Source organism: Eptatretus burgeri, chromosome 5 (assembly GCF_056783735.1).
Source record: "Eptatretus burgeri isolate ZD-2024b chromosome 5, Ebu_testis_v1, whole genome shotgun sequence".
Classification (NCBI taxonomy): Eukaryota; Metazoa; Chordata; class Myxini; order Myxiniformes; family Myxinidae; genus Eptatretus; species Eptatretus burgeri.
This window is the reverse complement of record NC_140965.1, coordinates 3,669,572-3,694,815: the sequence shown is the minus strand read 5'-3', so window position 1 is coordinate 3,694,815 and position 25,244 is coordinate 3,669,572. Positions and strand designations below refer to the sequence as shown.

Sequence of the window (25,244 nt, the reverse complement as noted above, 5' to 3'; positions counted from 1 at the left end):
GATACGTTTTTGATACTGTTCACATTCATTGTTTCCCATTTAAATACCAATGTTATGATGTTCTCCACTCTTTGGTTTGGTTTTTGCTTCGCTCTATACTTTTCCAGAGTTTTGAGGTCATTTGTATGGAAATGATTTTGCTTTAACTGATGTTTTTTTTAAAATGGATGAGATATCTGAAATGCACAAGGGAGTATTATTCATCGGTTGGGATATAAAGGGAAGGAATCTCTGTTCAAATGGGGGTATAAATAGGTAAGAGAAAGAGGGTGGAGGGTGGGTGGTCAGGGATGAGGGGTGGGGGGTAAAATACAAGTTTTTCATGCATAGTCGAGGCTCATGGAAGAGCTTGGTCCCAGAAACAATTTAATCTGGAGAAGCTGGTGCATGATGAGTGGAAGTGGTGGGGGAGGAGAAGAAGAAGTTGGTGCCAGAGGAAATGTTTGTGAGAAAAAATTCACTCCTTTTTGTTGACAGGGGCAAATCGGTTTTCCCTGAGTTAACATTATTAGAGTCAATGAGGGAAATGGGATAGTCCGAGAACCAACAAAATTCCCCTACTCATAACTACCAAATTTGGTGAATTTCTGCACAACCATTTAGGAGGATATAGCATGACGGATGGGAAGACAAACAAACAGGCGGCAGAGCTAATTAGAATATCCCTCCATAAAAAAGACAAAAACGTCATGTGGGATCATCTGTAAAATCGAAGAGAGGGTTTTCCAGAGCATCTGTGGAAAGGGCATTTATGTATATGAGGAACAAGACGTGGCCCATGAAGACACTGCCGTGTAACACTCCATTGGTAGAGAAGAGGAGAGGGTTCCAGGAAAGCAATCCGTTGACTGCATAAATGGAGGAAGTCAAAAAGTAGGGTATGAAGGCAGTCTTGTATGTAGCAGGCATAGAGCTTGGCATGCAGAGAAGAAGACCAGACTGTCAAATTCCTGAAAGGTCTTTTTTTTTTTTCCTCCTTTCTTTACAGGATCTAAGGCTCAATGTGGAGTTGCCCCACACACATCGACGTACAGACAAATACACGAAATACAACCCAGCACTGTGAGACAAGACAAACAGCCACTGAACTTGGGGGAAGTGCTATTACTTCCCAGGGAACTCTGGGTACCAGCATCATCACAACAATGGCGCCACTTTTTTCAACACACTCAGCAGGGCATTTACTAAGGGGTAAGTTCCTCTTCATCAAACATGCTAAACTTTGGGGATTGTCCGTGCTCTATCCTTTTTAAATGCTGAATGTCAAGCAAGATAGCAGCATGTACTGTTTTTTTTTTATTTTTTTTTTAAGATACACAACATTTGCAATTGAAATAATTACTCATTTAAATATCAAGAAGTAATGCAAATTTGTTTATTGCCTTACATATTCAACCCTCAGAAAAAGGAATTGGCAAAACGAAGAAACTGAGATTATTCCAGTTTTGTAACATCAGGTAATTTTACCTTTAAGGGAACTTGAGTATCTTCAATAATCTTCACGTTATAAACTGCAACGTCTTTTCCAAGATCCACGGTCAAATAAGCAGACTCTTCCACCGCTGTCCATAAGCATCCGTTCTTCGCCACATTTTCAACTTTAGAGAGGATGCTCGACAGGATGAATGGTCCTCTATATGCTCGATCCTGCCCTGCAGATCACAGGTATTGTGGTTAATAACACCGCTTTAAATATGTACACGGGCATGACTGAATAAGATAGTCTGGGTCACAGTGGAATAGAGATCCATTCAGTCACACATATGCAAACAAATGCAAGTACTCCAAGTATAAGATCTGAAATTTAACTGTTGAAATGAGTACCATTTATCACTGGGATTGTAGTATGTCCTTTATATGATTTTAACTGGACTAGCTGGCTCTCCTCTTTATTCTATGCATGTCCATGGCACAAAGTTAACCATTACACAAGACAAGCATAATGATTGTGAATCTGACTGATCGGTAGTGTCATGGTTAAAGTGTGTGCTTTGAGGTCTGGAGGCCAGTGGTTCAAACCCGAGCTGAACCACACCAAAGAGGTGAAAAATGGTACTTGCTCCTTCCTTGCTTGTTGCTCAGTATTTTAAAGGTTAGAACATAGACAAAAATCATAGCACAACTTCTGATGGGCCTAATGGCCTGATGCTCATGCTGTACATTGAACTGTTTTTTTGTATAAATGTATTTATATTCATATTTATTGCTGATATTGAAGTGCTCGGTCATTCTGGTGAATGGATCACAACGGGGACATAGTTTATCATGACCATCGAGAATGTGGTTCACCTTGTACCTCTGAGATGATCAAGTGGACCTCTGGGCCCGTGCCGGTACCTACAGCTCTCGACAACAATGCTATTTCCCACAGTGGCGAATGTTCTGATTTGCTAATGTCGCTTCATCACTATTTTCATGGAAGACCACCTGCTTTAAAAAAAAACAAAAAAAAACGAGGCACCAAAGATGTTTGCGACTTGCGACATAAAGTTTTGCATTTATCATTTATCGATGTTTAGTGTGAAAGAAAAGATGTCTGAGCCGATCGGATTCCGACTCAATTCTCTATTATTAAAACCACCACCGTCCGACCCATGAATCCCCTCCTGGCTCACCTGGTCCCAGAAATTACCCCCGCCCCCAATGAACCAGTGCTCAAGCATAGTTGCATATCATAAAATCAAAGGCAAAATGATGCCGCGACAGCACGCTCCCTGCTCGTGCGTTGATTGAACAGAAGGTAAAAACAATGCGGTATTGTATTTATGTCAGTAAATCGAAAACAATAAATGTCAGTGTGTATCCGTCAGTCGGTCCGTCAGTTATAGGGTGTCTCCTCCATAACTCCAAAACCATGAAACCTTTCGACCTGAAACTTTGCATGAATACTAAGGGAACACAAAATGGAGTGCATGAATGAAAACTGGAAGATAATTAATGGCCTTATTAAGTATCCTTTATCAAAGCTACATCCTTGGTCAACCCCCTGGGTTAGCCTGCTCTTCCTCGCTGGGGTCTTAATTCACCATTTATGGGTTTTTTTGGCCTGCTCAGCAATGTCTTGATCCGGAACAGGCCACAACGGTTTCTCAACGATAAAGCGCTCAAATGTTTTTTTATTTTTGTCACTCATCATCAAATGCTTCATCTTCATCCCTTCAAATCGCTGGATACATCGCAATGCTTATAAGCGCCCAGAGATGCAAGTGTTCATGCAGCCTTTATTTAATTTTCTCACGTGCGATAAGCTCTAGAATCTCTTAACCTGAGCCGCATTTCAAAATTTAAACTGCAAAATTGACCTTAGCAGCAGTTCTGATTGCTAAAAAAAAAAGTGTTAATTTGTCCAATTTGCACATTGTTTGACACTCTGGGTGTCTCCGGGTGGTGTTTAATATGACCGAGTAATGATCGCTAATTGCTTTCCAAGCCTGCTGTTCCTTGTCAACTGTTTCGTTGGAGTGCTTGCTTGAGTACTTAAGCCACTTGGTGAGTGCTCGAGAAGCTACTTGGATGTTTGTTTGCAAGCCATGCTGATACATGGCAAAAGTACCCACACTGTCCCTCTGCTAAACACAATCAAAATACATCAATTGACGGACAAACCTGCTTGTGTTACACCCTGTGGTGCTGTGAGGTGCCAAGTCTGTAATTCCTTATTAATGGATGGATATAGAGAAAAGCCTTGTATTGGCTTAATAGTTTGGGTGGCTGGCTTGGGATCTTTGGGTCCTGAGTTTGAGCCACTGTTTTTTTATCCATTGAACGAACACCTGGTGGGGTTGATTCAGCCTGTCATCCTTCCGAGGTCAACAAAATGAGTACAAGTGTACTGGTAATAGGGGTGATGCATCAGCGGCATAGCCATGCCCTCAGCCAATGATGCTACCCACAGCCTTGTGCTGCATATGAAGGAGGAGGAGGATAGAGAGAAAGGATGAATGGAGGGATGGATGGAAGGGATATATGAAGGCAAGGATGGATGGAGGGAAGAAATGGATGGATAGGATGGAGGGGACGGATGGATAGAAGGGACGGATGGATGGACCAAGGCGATGTTTGTAAGCCATGGCGAGATGGTAGACAGTGGTGTAAATGACTTTTTAAATCACAGCTGTTGTTGTTTTTGAAAAAACAAATTGACATTCAAGACAATGTTAGGTGATAATGGAAATTAAGTACATACTGTATATATAAACGTGTGCCCTGTTGTCTTAGTTAAATCTGACTAAAGTTTAAAATGTAACCTTCACCTCGGACTGATCATGCTGATCACCGTCTGGATACACACCCCCTGGTGGAGTACTTTAGAAGTTATTAGGGGAGAGTTGTTTCCAAAACCCAAGCTCAATGCAGATACTGCATGGAATGTAATGGCAAATGAAGGAACAGCAGGTGGGAACTCATTCAATCATCATTCATGCCTTACACCTCGTGTTCACTATGAGATTGGAGTATCGTGTGTTCATCAATAACTATGGAACATGCTGTGAATCCACTTTCCATCCCATCCATCCATCCATCCCTTCATCCATCCATCCACCCCTCCCTTCATCCAATAATCTCTCCCTTCCCCCATCTCTTAATTTATCCTCACTCACGCACCCCTCCTTCCTCTCTCACATCCCTTTCTCGCCCCTCTTCCAACTTTCATGAAGTGCTCAACTCTGGGTGGTTGTGTTGTGGTTTGGAGGTAGTTATGTTGTGGTTTGGAGGGAGTTATGTTATGGTTTGGAGGTAGTTATGTTGTGTTGTGCTGTGCTGTTTGCATTCTGTTTTGAGCCCGGTGTGTTGAGGAGTGTTCAGGTTGGGCAGATGGGCACTTTTTTGGTGGTTGGGGCTGCTGCTGGGTTTGATTAAGTCTTAGAGCAGGAGTCGCTTTCTGGCTCAGTTCAAATATCCCATCTGACCAAATAGCATTTCACGAAGTTATGAAAGATCATTTGGCTTTTGTGGTTTTTCTGTATGGAGGTCATAAGGTCACATTTCTGAATGCGTATATCCCAAGCGATCCTTCTAGAAGAAAAGATTATTTTTTCCTTGCGAGATAATTGTTTAGCTTTAATTGATTTTGGTGGTCTTGTCTGGCCCAGCTGGTGATTCCAATTGCACCTTAGAGCCATCTCTAGACCGTAACGGTATTGAACCTCACCCGGAGAGTGCAAAACATTTGGCGGCTGTTCTCATAAAATATCATCTGATTGATGCATGGAGGTTGTAGCACCCTCGGGTCAAGCAATTTTCATGATGTCAAGCCACTAATAACAGGGTATCCTTTGCACGTTTAGATAAATTGTATGTTAACAATGCTTTCTGGAATTTCATTTTGTCAATGGCGATTTTGCCCTCTGGTTTTTCAGATCATCATCTGGTATCTTTAAAACAGACTTTTCTTTATACTCCACGAAAGAGTGCCTATTGGGCCCTAAATGTTGGTTTGTTAGAAGAGGTGCATTTTTGTAATTCATTTAGAGCCTTCTGGTGTTCTCTTCCGGCCAGAAAAAAACACTTTCCATAGTAAGAGGCAATGGTGGGACATCTCAAAAACCCACACCAAAGTTTTTTGCCAACAATACAATGTGTATTGTTGCGGGCCGGGGACCGGTGGCGAGAACGACCGCGAGGTGGGGGAAGCTACGTCGTCTCCTACCAGACTCCCGGAATTGTAGGCCGTCGCTCACGGATAATTCCGTGAGGCGGCAGGTCGCTTAACCGACCGCAGACGCCAATATCTCCACCGCGTAGTGCAGGGTCTTTTTGTCGAGAACCAATTTACCTAATTAACCACGCGGTGTGATCTACCGGGGAACCACGCCCTCGGTATGTCTTGCCCGGACCGGATCACTCCACCAACCACCAACTACCTTTCCGGTTCGGATGCAGCCAAGCGGAACTACCAAGGACGTACCGGCAAGAATGAATAGATTATCGGGTATAAAGACCCGGCTAAACTCAGATCCGAACCACCATGTGGGACCAATGGAGGAAAAGACAAAAACGCACTGGGAACATTTATACAATAATTTATTTACAATAAAGTGAGGAAAGTTATGTGGTACAGGTAACAGGTTTATTGGGGTGTTCTGCAGGGGAAGGTGAGAGAGATGTAGTGTGACAATTTTACAGCAACTTATAAAGGAGACACAGAGCTAAGCAGACTTGTCGCGAGAATAATACAGGCAAGATTTACAAGGGTCGAATAACTTATACAGTTTCTACTTAAAGACGGCGCCACACACTCAGACACACACTCGGACCAAACAAAACCCAGTTGAATGGCAAAGGACTTTTTCAGCCAGGGAGGGAGAGAGTTGAGGTCGCAGTTCTCGGTACCTGAGTTCCGGGGAAAGGAATGCCCCATGGTGCGGCACCTAGCAATGGTCGTGCGGATAGGTCCACGGCCGCCTGCATGGAGACCATGTCAGCGAAGGAGCCTGGGTCGAGTAGAGTAGAGTGGAGTCCGAGGCAGGGATCAGGGTTTCCAGCTTACTCCCAAGACAACTCACTTTCCAGCTCACTCGCTCACCCTCTCAGCACGAATGCTCCTCAACCGACGCTCTTTACTCCAACGCTCTTTACCCCAATGCTCCCTCCACTGCTCCCTCAGCCCCCCACGTAATTTATAGATCTCTCTCTCTCTCAGCGGGGAGGGGCCTTGGTGAAGCTGACGTCACTGTCCGCCTTGATTGGACGGGGCTTCCATGGGTCCGCCCTTTCTTGGCGGGGTTTCGGCCATACCGGGAAACCTGCCCACTCCACACGTGTGGACTCGCCAAAAAGGAACTACTGAAAGAGGATTTTGCCTCGGACAGCGAGTCGCCGGTTGGGCGAGTAGGCGAACTAGCGTTTGTTCAGCCCATGCCAGAGGAAGGTACTGTGGTTCATAATGGAGGGGATATAAAGATTTATTAATCTAACTAAAAAAACATCGCAACGCACCCCTTTGATTTCCCACTAAACACGAGGAGGGAATCTGTCTACACATATACTTAACAGCATAACTAACTTTGGGTCAGCTGTATGTTTGAATGCATAAGATTCCTAGAACCGTAACAGTATTATTCAAAGGACAAAGCTTTTAAGATCTTCCAACTTGAAAAGGAGATTCTGGAACTACAATCCCAACCTACTACATTGATTGGTAACACAAGAGAGCACAAAGACTTTATAAGTAAGAAAGAGTTGCTTCGTCACCTTGTAGAGGAACGTGCAAAAGGGGCTTTAGTGCGGCTAAGAATTAAAAACTTGTACTTCTTCTCCTTGGAGAATAAAACTAAAACTCAACAGCAAATGCTATCTTTGCAATCACCTGATGATGGCATTGTAAGTGATCCTAAGATAATTAGGAAGTTAGTAAATGACTTCTTTTCCTCTCTTTTATGTGCTGAGAAAGTTGATTTGAATGTTGCAAATACCTTTATTGACCCATTGCCAAAGTTGTCCGAGTCACAACGGGTCTCGGTGGAGAATACTATTACTCTGGAAGAATTGAGGCTTGTACTTTCTGCTATGGCATCTGGGAAAGCTCCAGGACTGGACGGCATTCCTCGTGAATTCTATGAAACATTTTGGGGCATTATTGGTCCTGAGCTTCTGGAAATGTTCCAAGAAAGTCTACAGGTTGGGGAGCTTCCCCTAAGTTGTAGATGAGCGGTTGTCTCCTTGCTGCCGAAGAAAGGAGACACCCGCAATTGGCGTCCAGTTTCTTTATTATCTACCGATTATAAAATATTTCCAAGGTTCTTGCCTCTCGTATAAAATGAGTTAACTTTACAGTCAACACTGATCAAACTTGTTGTGTGCCTGGACGGTCAATATATGATAACATCGGTGCTGTTCGTAATATTGCTGACGTGTGCGACATTTTGCATAAAAGCACAGAGCTATTGTTTATAGATCAAGAGCGTGTCTTCGATAGCATAGATCATAAATATTTATTTGCAGTTTTTAAGGGGTTTGGATTTGGTACTACTTTTATATCGTACATTCAGTTATTGTATCACAATATATATTGTTTGGTTAAAGTAAATAATAGTTTGAGTTCTCCCTTTTCTGTATCGAGGGGTATAAGGCAGAGTTGTCCCTTGTATAGTCTTCTTTATGTACTTGCCATTGAGTCTCTTTTAGTTCGGTTGCGGGAGAAATTGTCAGGGTTCTCTGCTTCCCCAAATGAATCTCCCATAAAAGTTATTTCATATGCAGATGATGTTCGTGCTGTAATCTAGACCCAGGATGATGTATACGAGCTACTTAAAGCTCGTCAAAACTTTAGTGTTTCTTGTTCAGCTAAGGTGAACTGGTCAAAGAGTTATGCCTCTTTGTTTTGGACTATCATCAAGTTTTTATTTCCCATCACTCCCTGGAAATTTGTCCTGGAAGAATGATGGAGTGCACCATTTGGGCGTACATCTCGGTGATTTGCGATATATCCAAAAAAACTGGGATGGTTTATCCATTCAAGTGTTTTGCAAACTCCAAAAATGGAGAGGGCTGCTCTGTAAACTCTCTTACCATGGTAGAGTATTGGTGGCAAACAATTTGATCACTTCCACTCTGTGGCACAGGTTTATGGTACTACAGCCACCAGAGTGGCTCATCAAAAACACCCAGAAACAATTGATTGATTTTGTTTGGGGTGGTAAACACTGGCTCAGACCAGGTGTCCTCAGCCTTCCTCATAATGAGCGGGGCCAGGGGCTTGTTGACATCACCAGCAGGCTCATGACTTTCCATCTTCTCTTTGCAAAAAAGCTTCTTTCCAGCCACATGCTTTGGGAGAGTCTAACCCTGTGTTTACTGAAGCAAGCAGATCAGCTGGGATCTGGTCGTGAGCTTTTCTTGCTCGACCTCCCTAAAGCCGCTGTCACACCTTGACGTTTCAGCCAGCGTATGGCAACGTATCAAAATGTATGTAAAACGCTGGCATACGCTGAACTATTGATGTTTTTTTTCCAGTTTTGGGCGTATTCATAACGAGTTGGACGTATGCATAACATATTAGTAACGTACACAGAACGTTTCGATAACTTTTACCAACGAATGCTTAGCGTGTTGTTGGCGTTCACAACCTATGCCCAACGATAGTCTAACGTATGCAAAGCGCGCGGCAGCGTATCGCCGACGATCACGTGGCGTAGCCTATTAAAAGGCTGCCGCTCGACGATTCAAATCATAACCGCACTTGACATCGAAGTGTCAAGCCGCTGTCACACCTTGACGTTTTAGCCAGCGTATGCCGACGTATGAAAAATTTGCCGAATACGCTGGCACACGTCGAATACGTTATGGGTAAGTTTTGTATACGTTAAGAGGACGCTGAAGCATGCTGGCATACGTCGTAGTTCGCCGAGTACGTGGACAAATTTTAAGCATGCTGAAAATTTTTCGACGTATGCCAGCGTATGACGCTCACGTTCCGCATACGCTGGCCATAAGTTGTAGGCACGTTATGCGATCGTTGACACACATCGACACACATTACTTGTAAGTTACTCATAAGTCGAAACACGTCGAGGTAATGTTGAGCCTATCCGAAACTTATTTATAACCTATGAGTAACGTGCTTTGAACCTATGTGTAACATATCTCCAACGCATATTGACGTATTTGACGTCTTCCGGACGACCACAGAACTTACTGAATGTGTTACTGACTTGCAGCTACCGTATAATGGCGTATTGGCAGCGTTTAGGGGAATTGGTATATACAAATGGGGTTCACACAGGAGGAACCCGTCAGTGTTCCAGACTCCATGGTTTATTTTTATTTATTTATTTTTTTTCTTCGGCATGACGGTGATGTTGACACTTCGATTTCTAGTGCGGTTAATCATGTAAATCGTTGAGCGGCAGCCTATTAATAATATTATATTATTACCGCAATAGAAATCGAAGTGTCAACATCACCGTCATGCCGAAGAAAATAAATAAATAAATAAAAATAAACCATGGAGTCTGGAATACTGACGCCAAACATTACCTCGACGTGTTTGGACTTGTGAGTAACTTATAAGTAACGTGTGTCGACGTGTGTCAACGATCGCGTAACGTGCCTACACCTTATGGCCAGCGTATGCGGAACGTGAGTCATACACTGGCATACGTCGAAAAATTTTGAGCATGTTAAAATTTGTCGACGAGCTCGGCGGACTACGACGTATGCCAGCGTGCTTCAGCGTGCTCTTAACGTATACAAAACTTACCCATAACGTATTCGACGTGTGCCAGCGTTTTAGACAAAATTTTCATACGTCGGCATACGCTGGCTAAATCGTCAAGGTTGTGACAGCGGCTTCAGATTGATGTGGCATCACTTCCTCTGTACTTGCAGAGTGTCATCAATGCCTGTCAAGCTTTGTCACTGCGTCGCGAGACCAGTTCCTTTACCACCTCAATGTTTCTGAATGAACCAATTTTTTACAACCCCCTCTTTGCAGCCATTCCTTCTTCCAAGACCTTTGTCCAACACTTTGTAGGGTCAAACCTCCTTTCAGTCCATAATTTGTTGGACTTTCAAAGAGAAAGGTGGAAGTCTAGTTGCGAAATTTCTGGCCTTTCTGGCTTTAGATCAATTAGTATTATTGGTCACATTTTTCTTGCAATTTTAAGAGCATTAAAAAATGTGGGAGTAGATTTCAAGAACCTCTTTGAATCTGGTAGCTTGTTTAAGGCCCGGTCACACCTTGACGTTTTAGCCAACGTATGCCGATTTTTGAATTTTTTTTCTAAAACGCTGGCAAATGTTGAATACGTTATGGGTAAGTTTTGATAACATTAAGAGCACGCTGGCATACGTCGTAGTACGTTGCCATAAGTCGTTGTACGTTGGCTTTAAACGTTGTACTTTTCGGTTGTCCTCAATTTTTTTCATGCTTGAAATTTCACGACGTATGCCGGCATATGACTCAGACGTTCCGCTACGCTGGCCACAAGTTGTAGGCACGGTCTGCGATCGTTGACAGACGTCAACACATGCTACTTGTAAGTTAATCATAAGTTGAGACACGCCGAGGTAGTGTTTAGCGTACCCGAAACTTATTTCTAACCTATGATTAACGTGTTGTTGGCACGTTATGTGATCGTTGCCACACGTCGACAGACGTTACTTTTAAGTTACTCATAGGCTGAAAGACGTCGGTATAATGGATCGTCCTTGCGTCAGCGTCCACGGCCACGGCCAGGACACTTATTTGCAGCATTCTTCAAACTTTTCTTCGGCATGACGAGGATGTTCACACTTCGATGTCTAGCTTGGCTATGATTCCAATTGTCTATCGGCAGCGTCTATTTAAAATAGTCGAGTTTGAGCGTTTTAACACGTTCAGAAGAAACGCTTCAAATTTCCAAACCCCAGCGTCAAAAAACAAAAAAAAAAAAAAATAATAAAAAACAAAGGCGAGTGACAGCAATTTAAATCGTTCATTGTAAACAATGAAACTAGCTGAGTGGTACCATTTCAAAGTCGTTGAGTGTAAAAAAAATCCAATTGTTGAGCGCAAGCGTCTACTTTCAATAGTGGAGATGCAGCCATTTAAATCGTTGAGTGGCAGCCTATGAACCTACCCGTGGACACGCGGACGCAAGGACGATCCATCATAACCCACACCCTCCCCCTCACACTCACCTACTACTGCCAACATGAACAAACTACTACTAATACTCATACTAATACTGATACTGATACTGATACTGTTACTGCTGACATGGACATCGACTCAAAAAGGAACTCGAAAACAATGTTGGGTTCCCCTTTTATGAGCAGCATTTTTATATACCAATTCCCAAAACTGCTGGGAACACGTCTTTATATGGCAGTTGTAAGCGAGAAACACATTCATTTTTTTTTTTTTTTGTCGACCTGAAGACGTCATTGGAATACGTCTACATACGTCGATGTGTGTTGGGACTACGTAAAGAATTGGTTCAAAGCACGTCAAACATAAGTTAGAAATAAGTTTCGCGTAAAAAAGACATTACCGCGACGTGTTTCGACTTATGAGTAGCTTATAAGTAGCCTTTGTGGACGTGTGTAAGCGTCCACATATCGTGTGTAAAACTTATCCCCATCGCATGCGAACGTGTGTCATACGCCGAGTACGTCGTAAAATTTTGAACATGTTCAAAATTTCTTGACGTACTCTACTTACTACGACTTATGATAGCGTATTTAGCGTTCTACTCGCGCATACCAAACTTACCCATACCGTATTCGACGTGCCCCAACGTTTTAGACACATTTTTCTTAGGTCGGCATACGCTGGCAAGATCGCCAAGGTGTGACCGCGATTTTGACCCTTCCATTTCTACTGCAGTTATGATTCGAATTGTTGTGCATCAGCCTTTTAATAGGCTACGTCACGACATCGTCGGCGATGCCTGCAACGCGCTATGCCTGAGTTAGACTATCGTTGGGCATCGGTTGTGTAGGCCGACAACAGGTTCAGCATTCGTTGGTATAAGTTATCTATAACACAACGAAACGTTCTGTGTAGTTACCAATGCGTTACACATAAGACCAAGTCGCTATGAATACGTCCGAATCTTTAAAAAAAAAACATCAAAAGTTCAACGTAAGCCAGCGTTTTACATAAATTTTAATACGTTGCCATCGCTGGCTAAAACGTCAAGGTGTGACCGGGCCTTTAACCGATACGCTTTCCCTGTTGCTTTTGACTGATAATGGCAAATCTGTACCTTTTAACTCGATTGAGAAAGAGACTTTACATGACCTTTGTATTCATTTTATTTTTGCTGATTTAGTGAAAGGCCCTTTTGGTGTCCAATAGAAAGACCACCTGTTAACCCTTTCAACCCTTTCTTCGCTTATTCCTGCATGGCGAAGTCTATCCACGACTCCAATTTCTAAATGTTCAGGCGACCTGCAATGGAGAGTAGTGCAATGGATTTTTCCTTGTAATGTTTTGTTGCACAAATTTTCCAATGAAATTTTGGAAGTGTGTCCTTTCTGTGAGAATCGTGAAACGCTGTGTCTTGCATATGTTGGGTGCACAAGACTTGTACCATTGTTTAATTTTTTACATGACCTTTTTTTGAAACTGGGTTTTGCTTTGGTATTTTGTGAAATGTATTTATGGTTACGCTATGTCCTCTGTACGTAAACCTGAAATTGCGTTGGTTAATTTTTTGATCGCCGAGGCAAAAATGACAATTTATAAAACCAGAAAAAAAAAGGTGGAAACTGGTGATCTTTCTGCTTGTAATATAATTTTGACTTAAAGAACTTTAATTTCTTCTTGAATCCAGCTGAAGTACCTACACTGTCGCAGGAATGGGAAGGAGCAGGACTTTATTGATAAATAGGGTGTGAAAAATGTTCTTTGTTGTGTAACAAATGAAGCACTTGTTTATACTTTTTGATGTACTCATGAATTGCTTTTCCTGTTCTGTTTCCTGAAAATGTTTCCTTAACATTTGTTTTCCTCGTTTTGCAAATGGTTTGTAAAATTTATTTTATGCTTTTGTAATAAAAGGACATAAAAGTCAAAGTCTCTCTCCCTCTCTCCCTCTCACCCCTCCCTCACCCCTCCCTCTGTCCTCTTTCTCCCACCCCTCCCTTAGTATTCCCATCAGCGACAGGTGGTATTTGCGAGTATCCAATAAATGCTGGGCATCAAGCAAGAAAGCAGCATGTACAGGGATGCGAGTATCCAAGAAATGAACATCAAGCAAGAAACATCTCTGACTTGTGTGTCAGGTCAAGTCAGATTAGATCTGTGACTTGCGACAGGTACCATGTAAACTTGTACGAAGCTGTTGCATGGTCGGGTTGTCGGTGACTAAACCGTCTCCCCCACCAAGTTTTTTGGTGAGGATGGTGTATGATATGGACACCCAGCAGGATGAAGAACAAACCCTGTCAAAGGGCAGAGGAGCTCCTTGGGAGCCAACGGCCATCCATATCTAGTGCCCAACTGTGTCTGCAGACGTCCTCCTGCAGTTGGGTTACTTTTGGTAAAGAGATTGTAACCCTTCATTCCACAAAACATTCTAAAAGCAAAAAGAAATCTGAAAACCCACTCCCTGAGAGTATCTCCTGTGCAGCTGCCCTTCGCAGGGCAGCTCACTGGATGAGGGGATTGGGCAAAGCCTTTGGGACCCCCAATCTTTGATGGTAGGAGGGAAACCATGGGGTAACCTTCCCCGGTCAGATTGCGGGAGAGTGTGTCGGAGTAGTGCTGAAAGTGTCATCCACCAGACGGCGGGCTCCTTGGGTTAACCTGAGGTGGTCCCTTTGGGTAGGTGCCTGGAATGTTGCATCTCTAAGAGAGGATGATCACCTGTCTCTGTTATCATTTGAAGATCAGTATTGCAGCACTCTCTGAGGTTCGGACACTGGATTGCGGCGAGTTCATGGCGGGTGGTTACACGCACAATTGGTCTGGTCGCTCTGATGGTTACCATGTCCAAGGAGTTGCTGTAGCTGTGTCCAAGGAGTTGCTGAAGCTCTTTCCCTCGTCTCTGTATATGCTCCGACCGAGAAGAGTGATCTCACCGTGAAGGACACATTCAAAGCAACGCTCGAGTCTGTGGTTTATCAGTGCCCCAGGTGAGATACTCTTCTAGTCTTGGGGGATTTCAATGCATCGACTGGAACTGAGAGGGATGGTTATGAGACGTGTGTTGATCCCCATCGGTCTGGAACTGAGAACCAGAATAGCACGAAGTTCCTTGACTTTGCAAGAAGTCATGGACTTCGGGTGGCCGGTTAATGGTTTCAGTGCCCACAGGCTCATAGATGGGCTTGGTATTCCAACACTGGCAGTGTGGCAGATGATATTGTCCATGTGCTCGTTGATGGTCACTGGAGGATGATCCAGAACTGCAGGGCCTCCCAGAGTGCTCAGTTCCTCAATACGTGACCACAGGCTTGTTGCAGCAACAAGTTGCAGCATAAATCCAGGAGAATGGTACCATCCCACCCTGGGTTGGATGTTTGCAAGCTCAAGGATGAGAGGGTAGCTGAGGAGTTTGCGAATAGGCTGAGTGGAGAATTTGGGGGTCTGGGTGTTTTGTGGGATCTTGAAGAGTTGTGGAGTGCCTTTAAGACCACCATCCTTGATATTGCCGGTAGATGTCTTGGAACTTACCAGAGGGCGAAGAAGAATTTGGTTTCTCAAGGGACACTGGGTACCATTGCCCAGAGTTGCAGGGCCAGGCTGAATGGCAGAGCTGAGCTGTTCAGGGAGCTGAGCGTAAAACTGTACGTGCACCAAGGATGGACAAGAAGGCCTATGTGCGAGGAATCTGTAAGAGGGTAGAACATCACCTGTGGTCAAGTGATTCTCGTCCTGCTTACAGAAGAATTCTCGCATTGCGTTGACTGCGGTAAAGCGCCTGGGATCTGTGGCATCCATGCTGAACTTCTCAACGCTGGTGGAAATACTGTACTCGTGTCATTGGATGCAGTTCTGTGCTCTGCCTGGAACACAAGCATCATCCCAACTCACTTGAAAAGGGGACTTGTTGTCCTTCTCTGGAAAAGGAAGGGTGATTGGCAAGACTACAACAACTATTGAGGCATGACGCTGCTCTCAGTGCCGGGCAAGGTCTTTGCTCAAATAATTTTTGATAGGGTTTGCCACCATCTGCTTGAGCACCAGTATCCAGAGCAGTCAGGCTTTACACCAAAGAGGTCAAATATTGACCGTATCCTTGCTCCTCGGGTCCTCACCGAGCGCAGACGAGAGTTTCAGCAGGAGCTGCTTGCAGCCTATGTTTATCTCGACAAAGCGTTTGATTCAATGAATTGGGATGCCCTCTGTAGGATTCGTGGTCTTCATGGGGTGCCACCAAAACTGATCCATCTGATGTCTAAACTATACCCTGGTACTGAGAGTGCTGTGCGATGTGGTGGTACCATCTCAGACTTATTTCCGGTTGTTACTGGAGTTCGTCTGGGGGTGTGTACTGGCCCCCTCACAATTATCAGCACTTGCATGGACTGGATTCAGGGGAGGATGTCGGAGAGATAAAGCTGCGGTGCATTGTTTGGGGATGTCAAGATCTCTGACCTTGATTTCGCAGATGATGCAGTTATCTTTACAGACACTCTGGATATCCTTTTAGGGGGCCCCGATGGGCTGAATGAGGAGTCGGAATCACTGAGATTACGGGTTTCCTGGGTCAAAACTAAGATCCAGGCTTTCAATGACATCTTGGATATCTTGTCGGTACGTGTTTGTGATGAAGATGTTGAGGTCACGGAGAGATTCACTTACCTTGGCAATGATATTCATGTGTCTGTTGGCTGTGACCCAGAGGTCAACAGACGTCTGGTTCGTGCCTGGGAAGTGATGAATTCACTGGATCATGGGGTGTGGCGCTGCCAGAACCAGTGCGGGAGGATGACAGTCTGAGTCTTCAGGTCATTGGTGCTTCCAGTCTTGCTCTATGGATGTGAGACTTGGACTCTGACCAGGAATCTGAGATGGAGACTTCATTCCTTTGGTACCAGGTCTCTTCGTAGAATCATTGGCTATTACTGGTCAGATTTTGTGTCCAACGAGCGGTTGCTCAGAGAGATTCAAATGAGATTTGTTACCTGCATGGTCCGTGAACTTCAGCTGTGGCTGTATAGACATGTGGCTCGTTTTCCTGATGCTGATCCTGCTCACCAGATTCTCTCAGCGAGGGAGCCTTGTGAGTGGAGGAGCCCAATGGGCTGACCACGTGCCTCGTGGTTGTAGCAGGTTGATCAGCATCTCAAGGAGATGGGGATGGGCCAGGCATCTGCCTGGGGGATGGCCAGACTGAAGCCGCTGGAGTGCCAGCGGAAAGTGGACGCAGCGACGCACTGCTTTGGCGCATGCTCCCATACCTGACCTGACAGGGGCAACCAAGATTTTCCTGCAAGGGGGGGGGGGGTGGGCTAAGATTACCTGCTATGTAAGTAACTCGCAGTGGTCCACAAAATATTAAATTACAAAATCATGGTAACGGGGTGAAAGTGCAAGTGTCATTCAGTCTCTATTGATATGCACCTACTGTGGTGCAATTGCAGTCGTGCTAATCCAGTTGGACGATTTTCTCCCATACTTGAGCCGAGGAGGGTGTTTGAAACTCCGAACTCTGATAAAATATAAACTCTGATAAAATAAAATCAAGCAAGAGGTGGAAAGAGTACGCAGGTGGACGAAAGACTTCTGTTGCACTGAGAAAGCTTGTCAACCCCAAGAACAATCAGAAACAAATAAGTCACTTTTATGAACAATTAAATGCCATATATGGTCCTCCCATTCAAAAGATTTGATCCAACACCTACCTCTGCATAATTCGGATGGAGGAGGTGAATATTTGCACGGATCAGTAGTTAAGCATTCGTATGGAGCTAAACAGACGACTCCAATGGAAGGTGTTCAAAAGTAACCTGTTAATCAGTGAGATTTAAAACTTGCACAAGAAGTCCAAAACACCGATCTCCTGCGTCGGGGTGCACTGACGGTATTCTGGGCCCTCGGGTAAAAGGGGTCTTTGGAACCCCGAGATAAAAAAAATTTAAATGACACTTTGTGCGGAGTAAAAGTTTTCGAAAACAAACATTTGTGCATAAATATGCAGAACAATAACGAAATGGTGAATTGAAACAGATACACTGTGATGTACAAACCAGAGTACAGAACATACATTACAATCCACAGCGTCATGAATGTTATGTATGTAATACGTATATCATAGATGGCAAATGTCATGGCAAACGGCCTGAAACAGTATTTAACTAGAATGGCACTCGGTAGAGTTCATACCTCTGCCACACAATGCCTGATCCATGAGAACATATCGGGCCCAATACATTTTTGAGATATCGTGCTATGTATCGTTTTTTGAGTGCTATTTCTCAATGGTGAAGAATCACTTTAAAAATTCTTGTCGGATCCGGATCTTCAACAAAATCGAATCAGTTCGTCCGTGTCACACACCCAACCTGTCCAAAAAATTTCATCCGGATCTGTCCACAATGTTTTTGAAACATCCTGTTCACAAAAAAAACAAACAGACAAACAAAAAGGGGTGAAAACAACATCCTTCACCTTTGCTCAATTGCTGGTGGAGGTAACTTGAAAACGAGCAATCAGAGATTGCAAACCCTCACCAGGACTTGTTTTGTGGGGTGTTTGTGGAGTTTTGTGTGGTGTTTGTGTACTGGTGTTACGTAATTAAAAAGAAACAAAATTAGAACTGCCACTTTATAACTGCTGGTAGTGATGATCGGGTACCAAGACCCGCTTTGATCGGACACCTGACCCTGACCCATGATGTTTTTCATTATTCAATTGAATTTAGAATGGGAATAAAATAAATTCAATTCAAATCAAATGGAAGACCAAATAGGTCCAGTCGTGCATTGGAGTTATCAGAAGGAACCCGAACAAGCAAAAAGCAAAGATGAAGTCATCAGGAGGAACCTGGACAGGATTCACATTTCATCTGTTACTCATCGACCCTCAAACCCATCCAGGCACAGCCAAGTGAGCCTTATTCAAAACAAAAGAAAAAAAAAAAAAAAGAACCCAGATCAAAAAAAAACAAAAAAAAAAACAATTCTGCTTGCCAGACCATGTATCCAATTCGGTTGAAATTTAAAACATTTATTCCCCGACACGACTAGATCATATTTGTGAAATTTCAGTCAATTGATTAAATGGTTCCAGAGAAAACATTCTTTAATATTTCTTCAATCCAATATGGCAGCTAAACCATGTGACATCAATTATTCCTGAACCAACTTGTTCACCCAAGGCTTGGGGAACGTTTCTGTGAAGTTTCCCCTCAATCTGTCCAGCCTTCTGGAGAAGAATCCAATATGGCTGCCAAACCATGTGACATATGATGCCATATATGTGAACCTTTTGTTCCTCATTGATGGGCGGTCATACGTGTAAAGTTTCGCCTCGATCTGTTCAGCCACTTCAATGAGATTTTTGAAGGTTTAAAAAAAACAACAAAAACTATGGCTGGTTGCCGAAGCACGTGACCGATGACGTCATCATTTTTTTTCTGTGGACCATTTTATCCTTCGATGACCCTCAAAATTTTTCATACTGATCAGATGTAGCGTTCTGCATAAGCAATTATGACGTCATAACGAAGGCACCTATGATGTCATAAAAGAAAAATCACACATTCCCCATGAGGGATGGGACTTGCCATGTGCCAAGTTTCAATTTTTTCCTTGGTGCGGTTTCAGATACAGAGGTCCAAAGTTCTACTGGAGCTTTCTGATGTGGAACGTGATGCACCGAAACGATTGTCATGACCGACTGAGTTGATTCGGATAATTAATTATCTATATATTAATACTGAAGGACCAATTTTGTGCTCCTCCGAGCGGTGGCGTCACGTTTTTCTCGGTACTGTGACCTGGACTGAAAGAACTTTCGTACCTGTAAGAGTGCATCGCACATCGTGGCAATAGTCAACTTTCAACTCTGAGGCAGAATAAACACTTTTCGTTGAGACGGGGGCGGGGAGTGAAGAGGTGTGGGCGGGGGATGAAGAGGCAGGGGCGGGAAGTGAAGAGACAGGGGCGAGGGATGAGGGGCGAGGGATAAAGAGACGGGGGCGGGGGATGAAGAGACGGGGGCGGGGAGTGAAGAGACGGGGCGGGGGATGAAGAGACGGGGGCGGGGGATGAAGAGACGGGGCGGGGGATGAAGAGACGGGGCGGGGGATGAAGAGACGGGGGCAGGGATGAAGAGACGGGGCGGGGAGTGAAGAGACGGGGCGAGGAGTGAAGAGGCGGGGGCGAGGAGTGAAGAGGCGGGGCGGGGATGAAGAGGCGGGGGCGGGGGATGAAGAGACGGGGCGGGGATGAAGAGACGGGGCGGGGGATGAAGAGGCGGGGGCGGGGAGTGAAGAGACGGGGCGGGAGTGAAGAGACGGGGCGGGAGTGAAGAGACGGGGCGGGGGAGTGAAGAGACGGGGGCGGGAGTGAAGAGGTGTGGGCGGGAAGTGAAGAGACGGGGGGCAAGGTAAGCAAATTGAAAGCGGCAGACGGGGGGAAATGGGGCGGGGGCTGGGGTGAATTCGGCGGGGTTGAGTGTGATGGGGTGGACAGCGGGGCGTGGGCAAGTGGGGCGGGAATTGAAGAGACGGGGCGTGGGGAGTGAAGAGGCGGGGCCGGGGTAGTGAAGAGCGGGGTAAGCAAATTGAAGGCGGGGGGGGGAATGGGGCAAGAGGGGGGATGGGGAGTGAAGAGACGGGGCGGGGAGTGAAGAGACGGGGCGGGGGATGAAGAGACGGGGCGGGAGTGAAGAGCCGGGGCGGGAAGTGAAGAGACGGGGGGCAAGGTAAGCAAATTGAAAGCGGCAGACGGGGGGGAAATGGGGCGGGGCTGGGGTGAATTCGGCGGGGTTGAGTGTGATGGGGTGGACAGGGGGCGTGGGCAAGTGGGGCGGGGAATTCAAGAGACGGGGCGTGGGGAGTGAAGAGACGGGGCGGGGGATGAAGAGACGGGGGCAGGGAGTGAAGAGACGGGGGCAGAGAGTGAAGAGATGGGGGATGAAGAGACGGGGGGAGGAGTGAAGAGACGGGGGCGGGGATGAAGAGACGGGGCGAGGAGTGAAGAGACGGGGCGGGGGATGAACAGACGGGGCGAGGAGTGAAGAGGCGGGGCGAGGAGTGAAGAGGCGGGGCGGGGAGTGAAGAGACGGGGGCGGGAGTGAAGAGACGGGGCAGGAAGTGAAGAGACGGGGGGGGGCAAGGTAAGCAAATTGAAAGCGGCAGACGGGGGGGAAATGGGGCGGGGGCTGGAGTGAATTCGGCGGGGTTGAGTGTGGTGGGGTGGCCAGCGGGGCGTGGGCAAGTGGGGCGGGGAATTCAAGAGACGGGGCGTGGGGAGTGAAGAGGCGGGGCCGGGGTAATTAATTTTTTGGGCGGGAGTAAGCAAATTGAAGGCGGGGGGGAATGGGGCAAGGGGGGGATGAGTAGGCGGGTGCAAGCACGCCCTGTCCAGTCCATGTCCCTCGAGTGTGGTTGAATGAACGGAATCCGTCTGTGACGGGGTTTCGGCTCGTTACAAAGAATCCGGAAGAATTTCCATGTTATCAACGCTCGTCATGTTAAGGTGTATAGACCAGCTTAAGAGGTGCTTCTACCACGGCATGGCATTCGAAATACAAAATAAATATCAAAGCTAATGATAACATTGTAATAAACTCCATATAAATTAATACTAATAATATTGACAACAATAATAATAGTATATTTTGGCAATAATAAGAACAAACGTATAATCAACCCACGCCCTATCCCACTCCACACTACCTCACAACCCCATCCCACCCTACATTACCTCACACCCCACCCCACACAACCCCACCCTACCTCACCCGACATTACCTCACACCCCACCCCACACAACCCCACCCCACCCGACATTACCTCACACCCCACCCCACACAACCCCACCCTACCTCACACCCCACCCTACCCTACCTCACACCCTACACTACCTCACACCCCACCCTACCTCACACCCCACACTACCTCACACCCTACCCCACACTACCTCACACCCCACCCCACCCTACCCTACCTCACACCCTACCCTACCTCACACCCTACACTACCTCACACCCCACCCCACCCTCACACCCTACACTACCTCACACCCCACCCCACCCCACCCTACCCTACACTACCTCACACCCTACCCCACCCCACACTACCTCACACCCCACCCCACACTCTCACACCCTACACTACCTCACACCCTACACTACCTCACACCCTACCCCACCCCACACTACCTCACACCCCACCCCACCCTACACTACCTCACACCCTACACTACCTCACACCCTACCCCACCCCACACTACCTCACACCCCACCCCACCCTACCCTACCTCACACCCTACCCCACCCTACACTACCTCACACCCTACACTACCTCACACCCTACCTCACTACCTCACACCCTACACTACCTCACACCCTACCCCACACTACCTCACACCCCACCCCACCCCACACTACCTCACACCCCACCCCACCCTACCCTACCTCACACCCCACCCCACCCTACCCTACCTCACACCCTACACCCTCACCCCTACCCCACACCCTACACTACCTCACACCCCACCCCACCCTACCCTACCTCACACCCCACCCCACCCTACCCTACCTCACACCCTACACTACCTCACACCCCACCCCACCCTACCCTACCTCACACCCCACCCCACCCTACCCTACCTCACACCCTACACTACCTCACACCCCACCCCACCCTACCCTACCTCACACCCCACCCCACCCTACATTACCCCAGCCCAAGTATATCTGGACTTGGTGAATGGCAAGCTAATAATGTTCATGCAGTACATCAGGCGGGTCTGCTACAAGGCCATGAAGACCAATGAAAATTTGGTCCAATTGACCAGCAAGCGACGAGTGAGGCGAAATGAAGGAGACAGCGGAACGTTCGGAGCGACCGAGTCCATTGAACACGAGGTATTTGTCTACAAGATGAACAAAACGAACGTGTGAACAACATGGGCAATAATTGATTTGGATAGAGGGTCCAACCCCGTTTTTTGTCACGCACGTTCATGGTTATAACTGTTTCCTGTAAAGTTTGAAACTGAAGCTTGAACAGTGGTAAATGTTGTTTGTTTAAAGCAGGTTAAATGTTCAGTTTAACAACAATACATGTCTTTGATGGAATTTTTTTTTCTTCCAGAATCAGTCGAAATCGACTTTCTACTCTCAACAATGAAAATACGATGTTTAAATCGACGTTATAAAATCACCTTCCTCTCCTACTTCTGAAAATGGAAACAAACATTTATTTATTTATTTATTTATTTATTTATTTGAACACTGGCCCTTTAACGGCCAAGGCCCTCGGTCGGTGCCCGAAAGGCCAGCTGCTCAGTCTGCCGCTGCTCCTGCGCAAACTCCTCATTAAGTATCAGGGTTCGCATGGAACGGACTCCACATGGAGACTTTGAGGTACAATCGGTCCAGAGGATTTGAAGGTCAGATACACTCAACCCCCAAACACGTACACTATAACCCCCAACACTTACAAACGGTCAGCTTGGTGATGGTGCCACAGCATGCGATCACCAGGCAGCAGCAGATGGTGAGAAAACCCTGAAGTCTCATGGCAGGAGTTATATCAACGATGTCCTGGAGTATTTATCTGCGATCAAAGGACACACTTTCACTCTCTATCACTTTCTCCCTCAGTCGTTGGAGCAATCCTTCAGACGAGTTCTTCCTTTAAAGCCTCTCATCTGCTTTAATGAAGGTTTTTCTTGTGCCCGAGGCTGTTGCGGCAGGATCTATTTTCTTTATTGACTCCTGACATACAGAAAGGTATGTCGTGTTTATCTCTGGTGCAAATGCTTTGGCTCAAAGTTTCAGAAAGGCTGTAATAAAAAACATTGATCCTTACTTTTGGAAAACAAGGAGCAATTCAACATTCCATGAAATAAGAGGATACATACGATCGGATCAATCGAGTACGAAGAAACATCTCTCCTCTCCTCAGTGGTACTTTTGAAATATCACACTTGCACATCACAATACCCATGCTTCTTGCATGGTTGTGCTTTTGAAGGCAATCCCTGAACCACAATGATGTGATCCAGGCTTTCAATGGATGCTGCTATCTTGTCTGCACCTGTTTGTGGTGAGGATGTTGAGGTTACGGAGAGATTCACTTCCCTTGGCAGTGATATTTATGTCTGTGCTGTCTGTGAGCCAGATGTCAATGGACGTCTGGGTCGGGCTTGGGGAGTCATGGATTCAATGGATCATGGGGTGTGGTGCTGCCGGTACCTGTGCAGGAAGACAAATGTCCGAGTCTTCAGGTCTTTGGTTTGGTGCTTCCAGTCATGCTCTATGGATGTGAGACTTGGACTCAGACCAGGGATCTGAGATGGAGACTTAATTACTTTGGTACAAGGTCTCTTCGGAGAATCCTTGGCTATCGCTGGTTGGACTTTGTGTCCAACGAGCGGTTGTTGAGAGAGACTCAAATGAGATTTGTTACCTGCATAGTCCGTGAGCATCAGCTGCGGCTGTATGGACATGTGGCTCGTTTTCCTGACGCTGATCCTGCTCACCAGATTCTCTCAGTGTGGGAACCTCATGAGTAGAGGAGGCCAATGGGCGGATCACGTGCCTCGTGGTTGCAGCAGGTTGATAATCATCTCAAGCAGATAGGGTGGGTCAAGCATCAAGGGGATGGCCAGACGGAGGCCCCTGGAGTCGCTGCTCCTGCGCATGCTCCCATACCTGAAATCCCCTTCGATCCCAATTTTTAAGTCGCATGAACAAAGTTTGGTACATCACGGGTGACGAAGGTTGTGCTCAATTTTTTATCAAAATTGTTTCTGTGGTTCCGGAGAAAGAAAGCAAATACCTATTTTGAGGGGCAACCCCCCCCACCCCCCTCCATAAACCGCCTTAGACCCAGGTTTTTGTCATGGTGTGAACGAACTTTGGCACATCATGGGTGATGAAAGTTATGGTGAAGTTTCATCGAAATTGTGCGTGTAGTTTCTGGGAAGAAAAATACCTCTTTTGGGGGCAACTCCCCCCCCCCCCCAGATACCCTTAGGCCCTGAGTTTTAGCTCACTTGGAAGATAGTTCCGGGAAGCTTTTAGGATGGCACGTCGTCTGTCCGTCCATAAATACTTCCAACCTCTTGTCTGAAACTACACATGCAATTTCGATGAAACTTTACCACAACGTTAATCACCGTGTATGTACCAAAGTTTGTTCACGAGTGTAGGGGGAGTAGAAGAGCAAAGGGAAGGGGAGTAGACGAGCGAGTGTAGGGGGAGTACTGAGGGAGAGGAGGGAGGGAGGTAGAAGAGTGAGGGTGGAAGGAGTAGTGAGAGGAGGGAGGGGGAGTAGAAGAGCGAGAGTAGGGGGAGTAGTGAGAGCAGGGAGGGGGAGTAGAAGAGCAAAGGGAAGGGGAGTAGACGAGGGAGTGGAGGGGGGGTAGTGAGAGGAGGGAGGGGGAGGAGAAGAGCAAAGGGAGGGGGAGTAGGGGAGCGAGTGTAGGGGGAGTAGGGAGGGGAGGGAGGGGGGTAGATGAGCGAGGGTTGGGGTAGTACTGAGGGAGAGGAGGGAGGGAGGTAGAAGAGTGAGGGTGGAAGGAGTAGTGAGAGGAGGGAGGGGGAGTAGTGAGAGGAGGGAGGGGAGTAGAAGAGCAAAGGGAAGGGGAGTAGACGAGCGAGTGTAGGGGTAGTAGTGAGAGAGGGA

At 46.2% G+C, this 25,244-nt stretch overlaps 1 protein-coding gene and 1 long non-coding RNA gene across 2 annotated transcripts in view; one reads left to right on the top strand and one right to left on the bottom strand.

Moving 5' to 3' along the window:
- Positions 1 to 16,860, top strand: part of LOC147025724 (uncharacterized) — a 28,809-nt gene extending 11,949 nt beyond the window's left edge. The window contains exons 2-3 of the long non-coding RNA XR_015057988.1: positions 989 to 1,191; positions 13,578 to 16,860. This is a non-coding gene — a long non-coding RNA (uncharacterized LOC147025724). The remainder of the gene's footprint in view (positions 1 to 988; positions 1,192 to 13,577) is intronic.
- The window catches only part of LOC147025723 (uncharacterized), a 132,972-nt gene extending 109,762 nt beyond the window's left edge, over positions 1 to 23,210 (bottom strand). Inside the window, exons 1-2 of the mRNA XM_085880423.1 lie at positions 23,053 to 23,210; positions 1,468 to 1,652 (exon numbers count right to left, since the gene is read on the bottom strand). Of these exons, the coding sequence (XP_085736549.1) occupies positions 1,468 to 1,652; positions 23,053 to 23,131 (264 nt within the window). The 5' untranslated portion in view covers positions 23,132 to 23,210. The remainder of the gene's footprint in view (positions 1 to 1,467; positions 1,653 to 23,052) is intronic.
- Between the last annotated feature and the right edge of the window lie 2,034 nt (positions 23,211 to 25,244).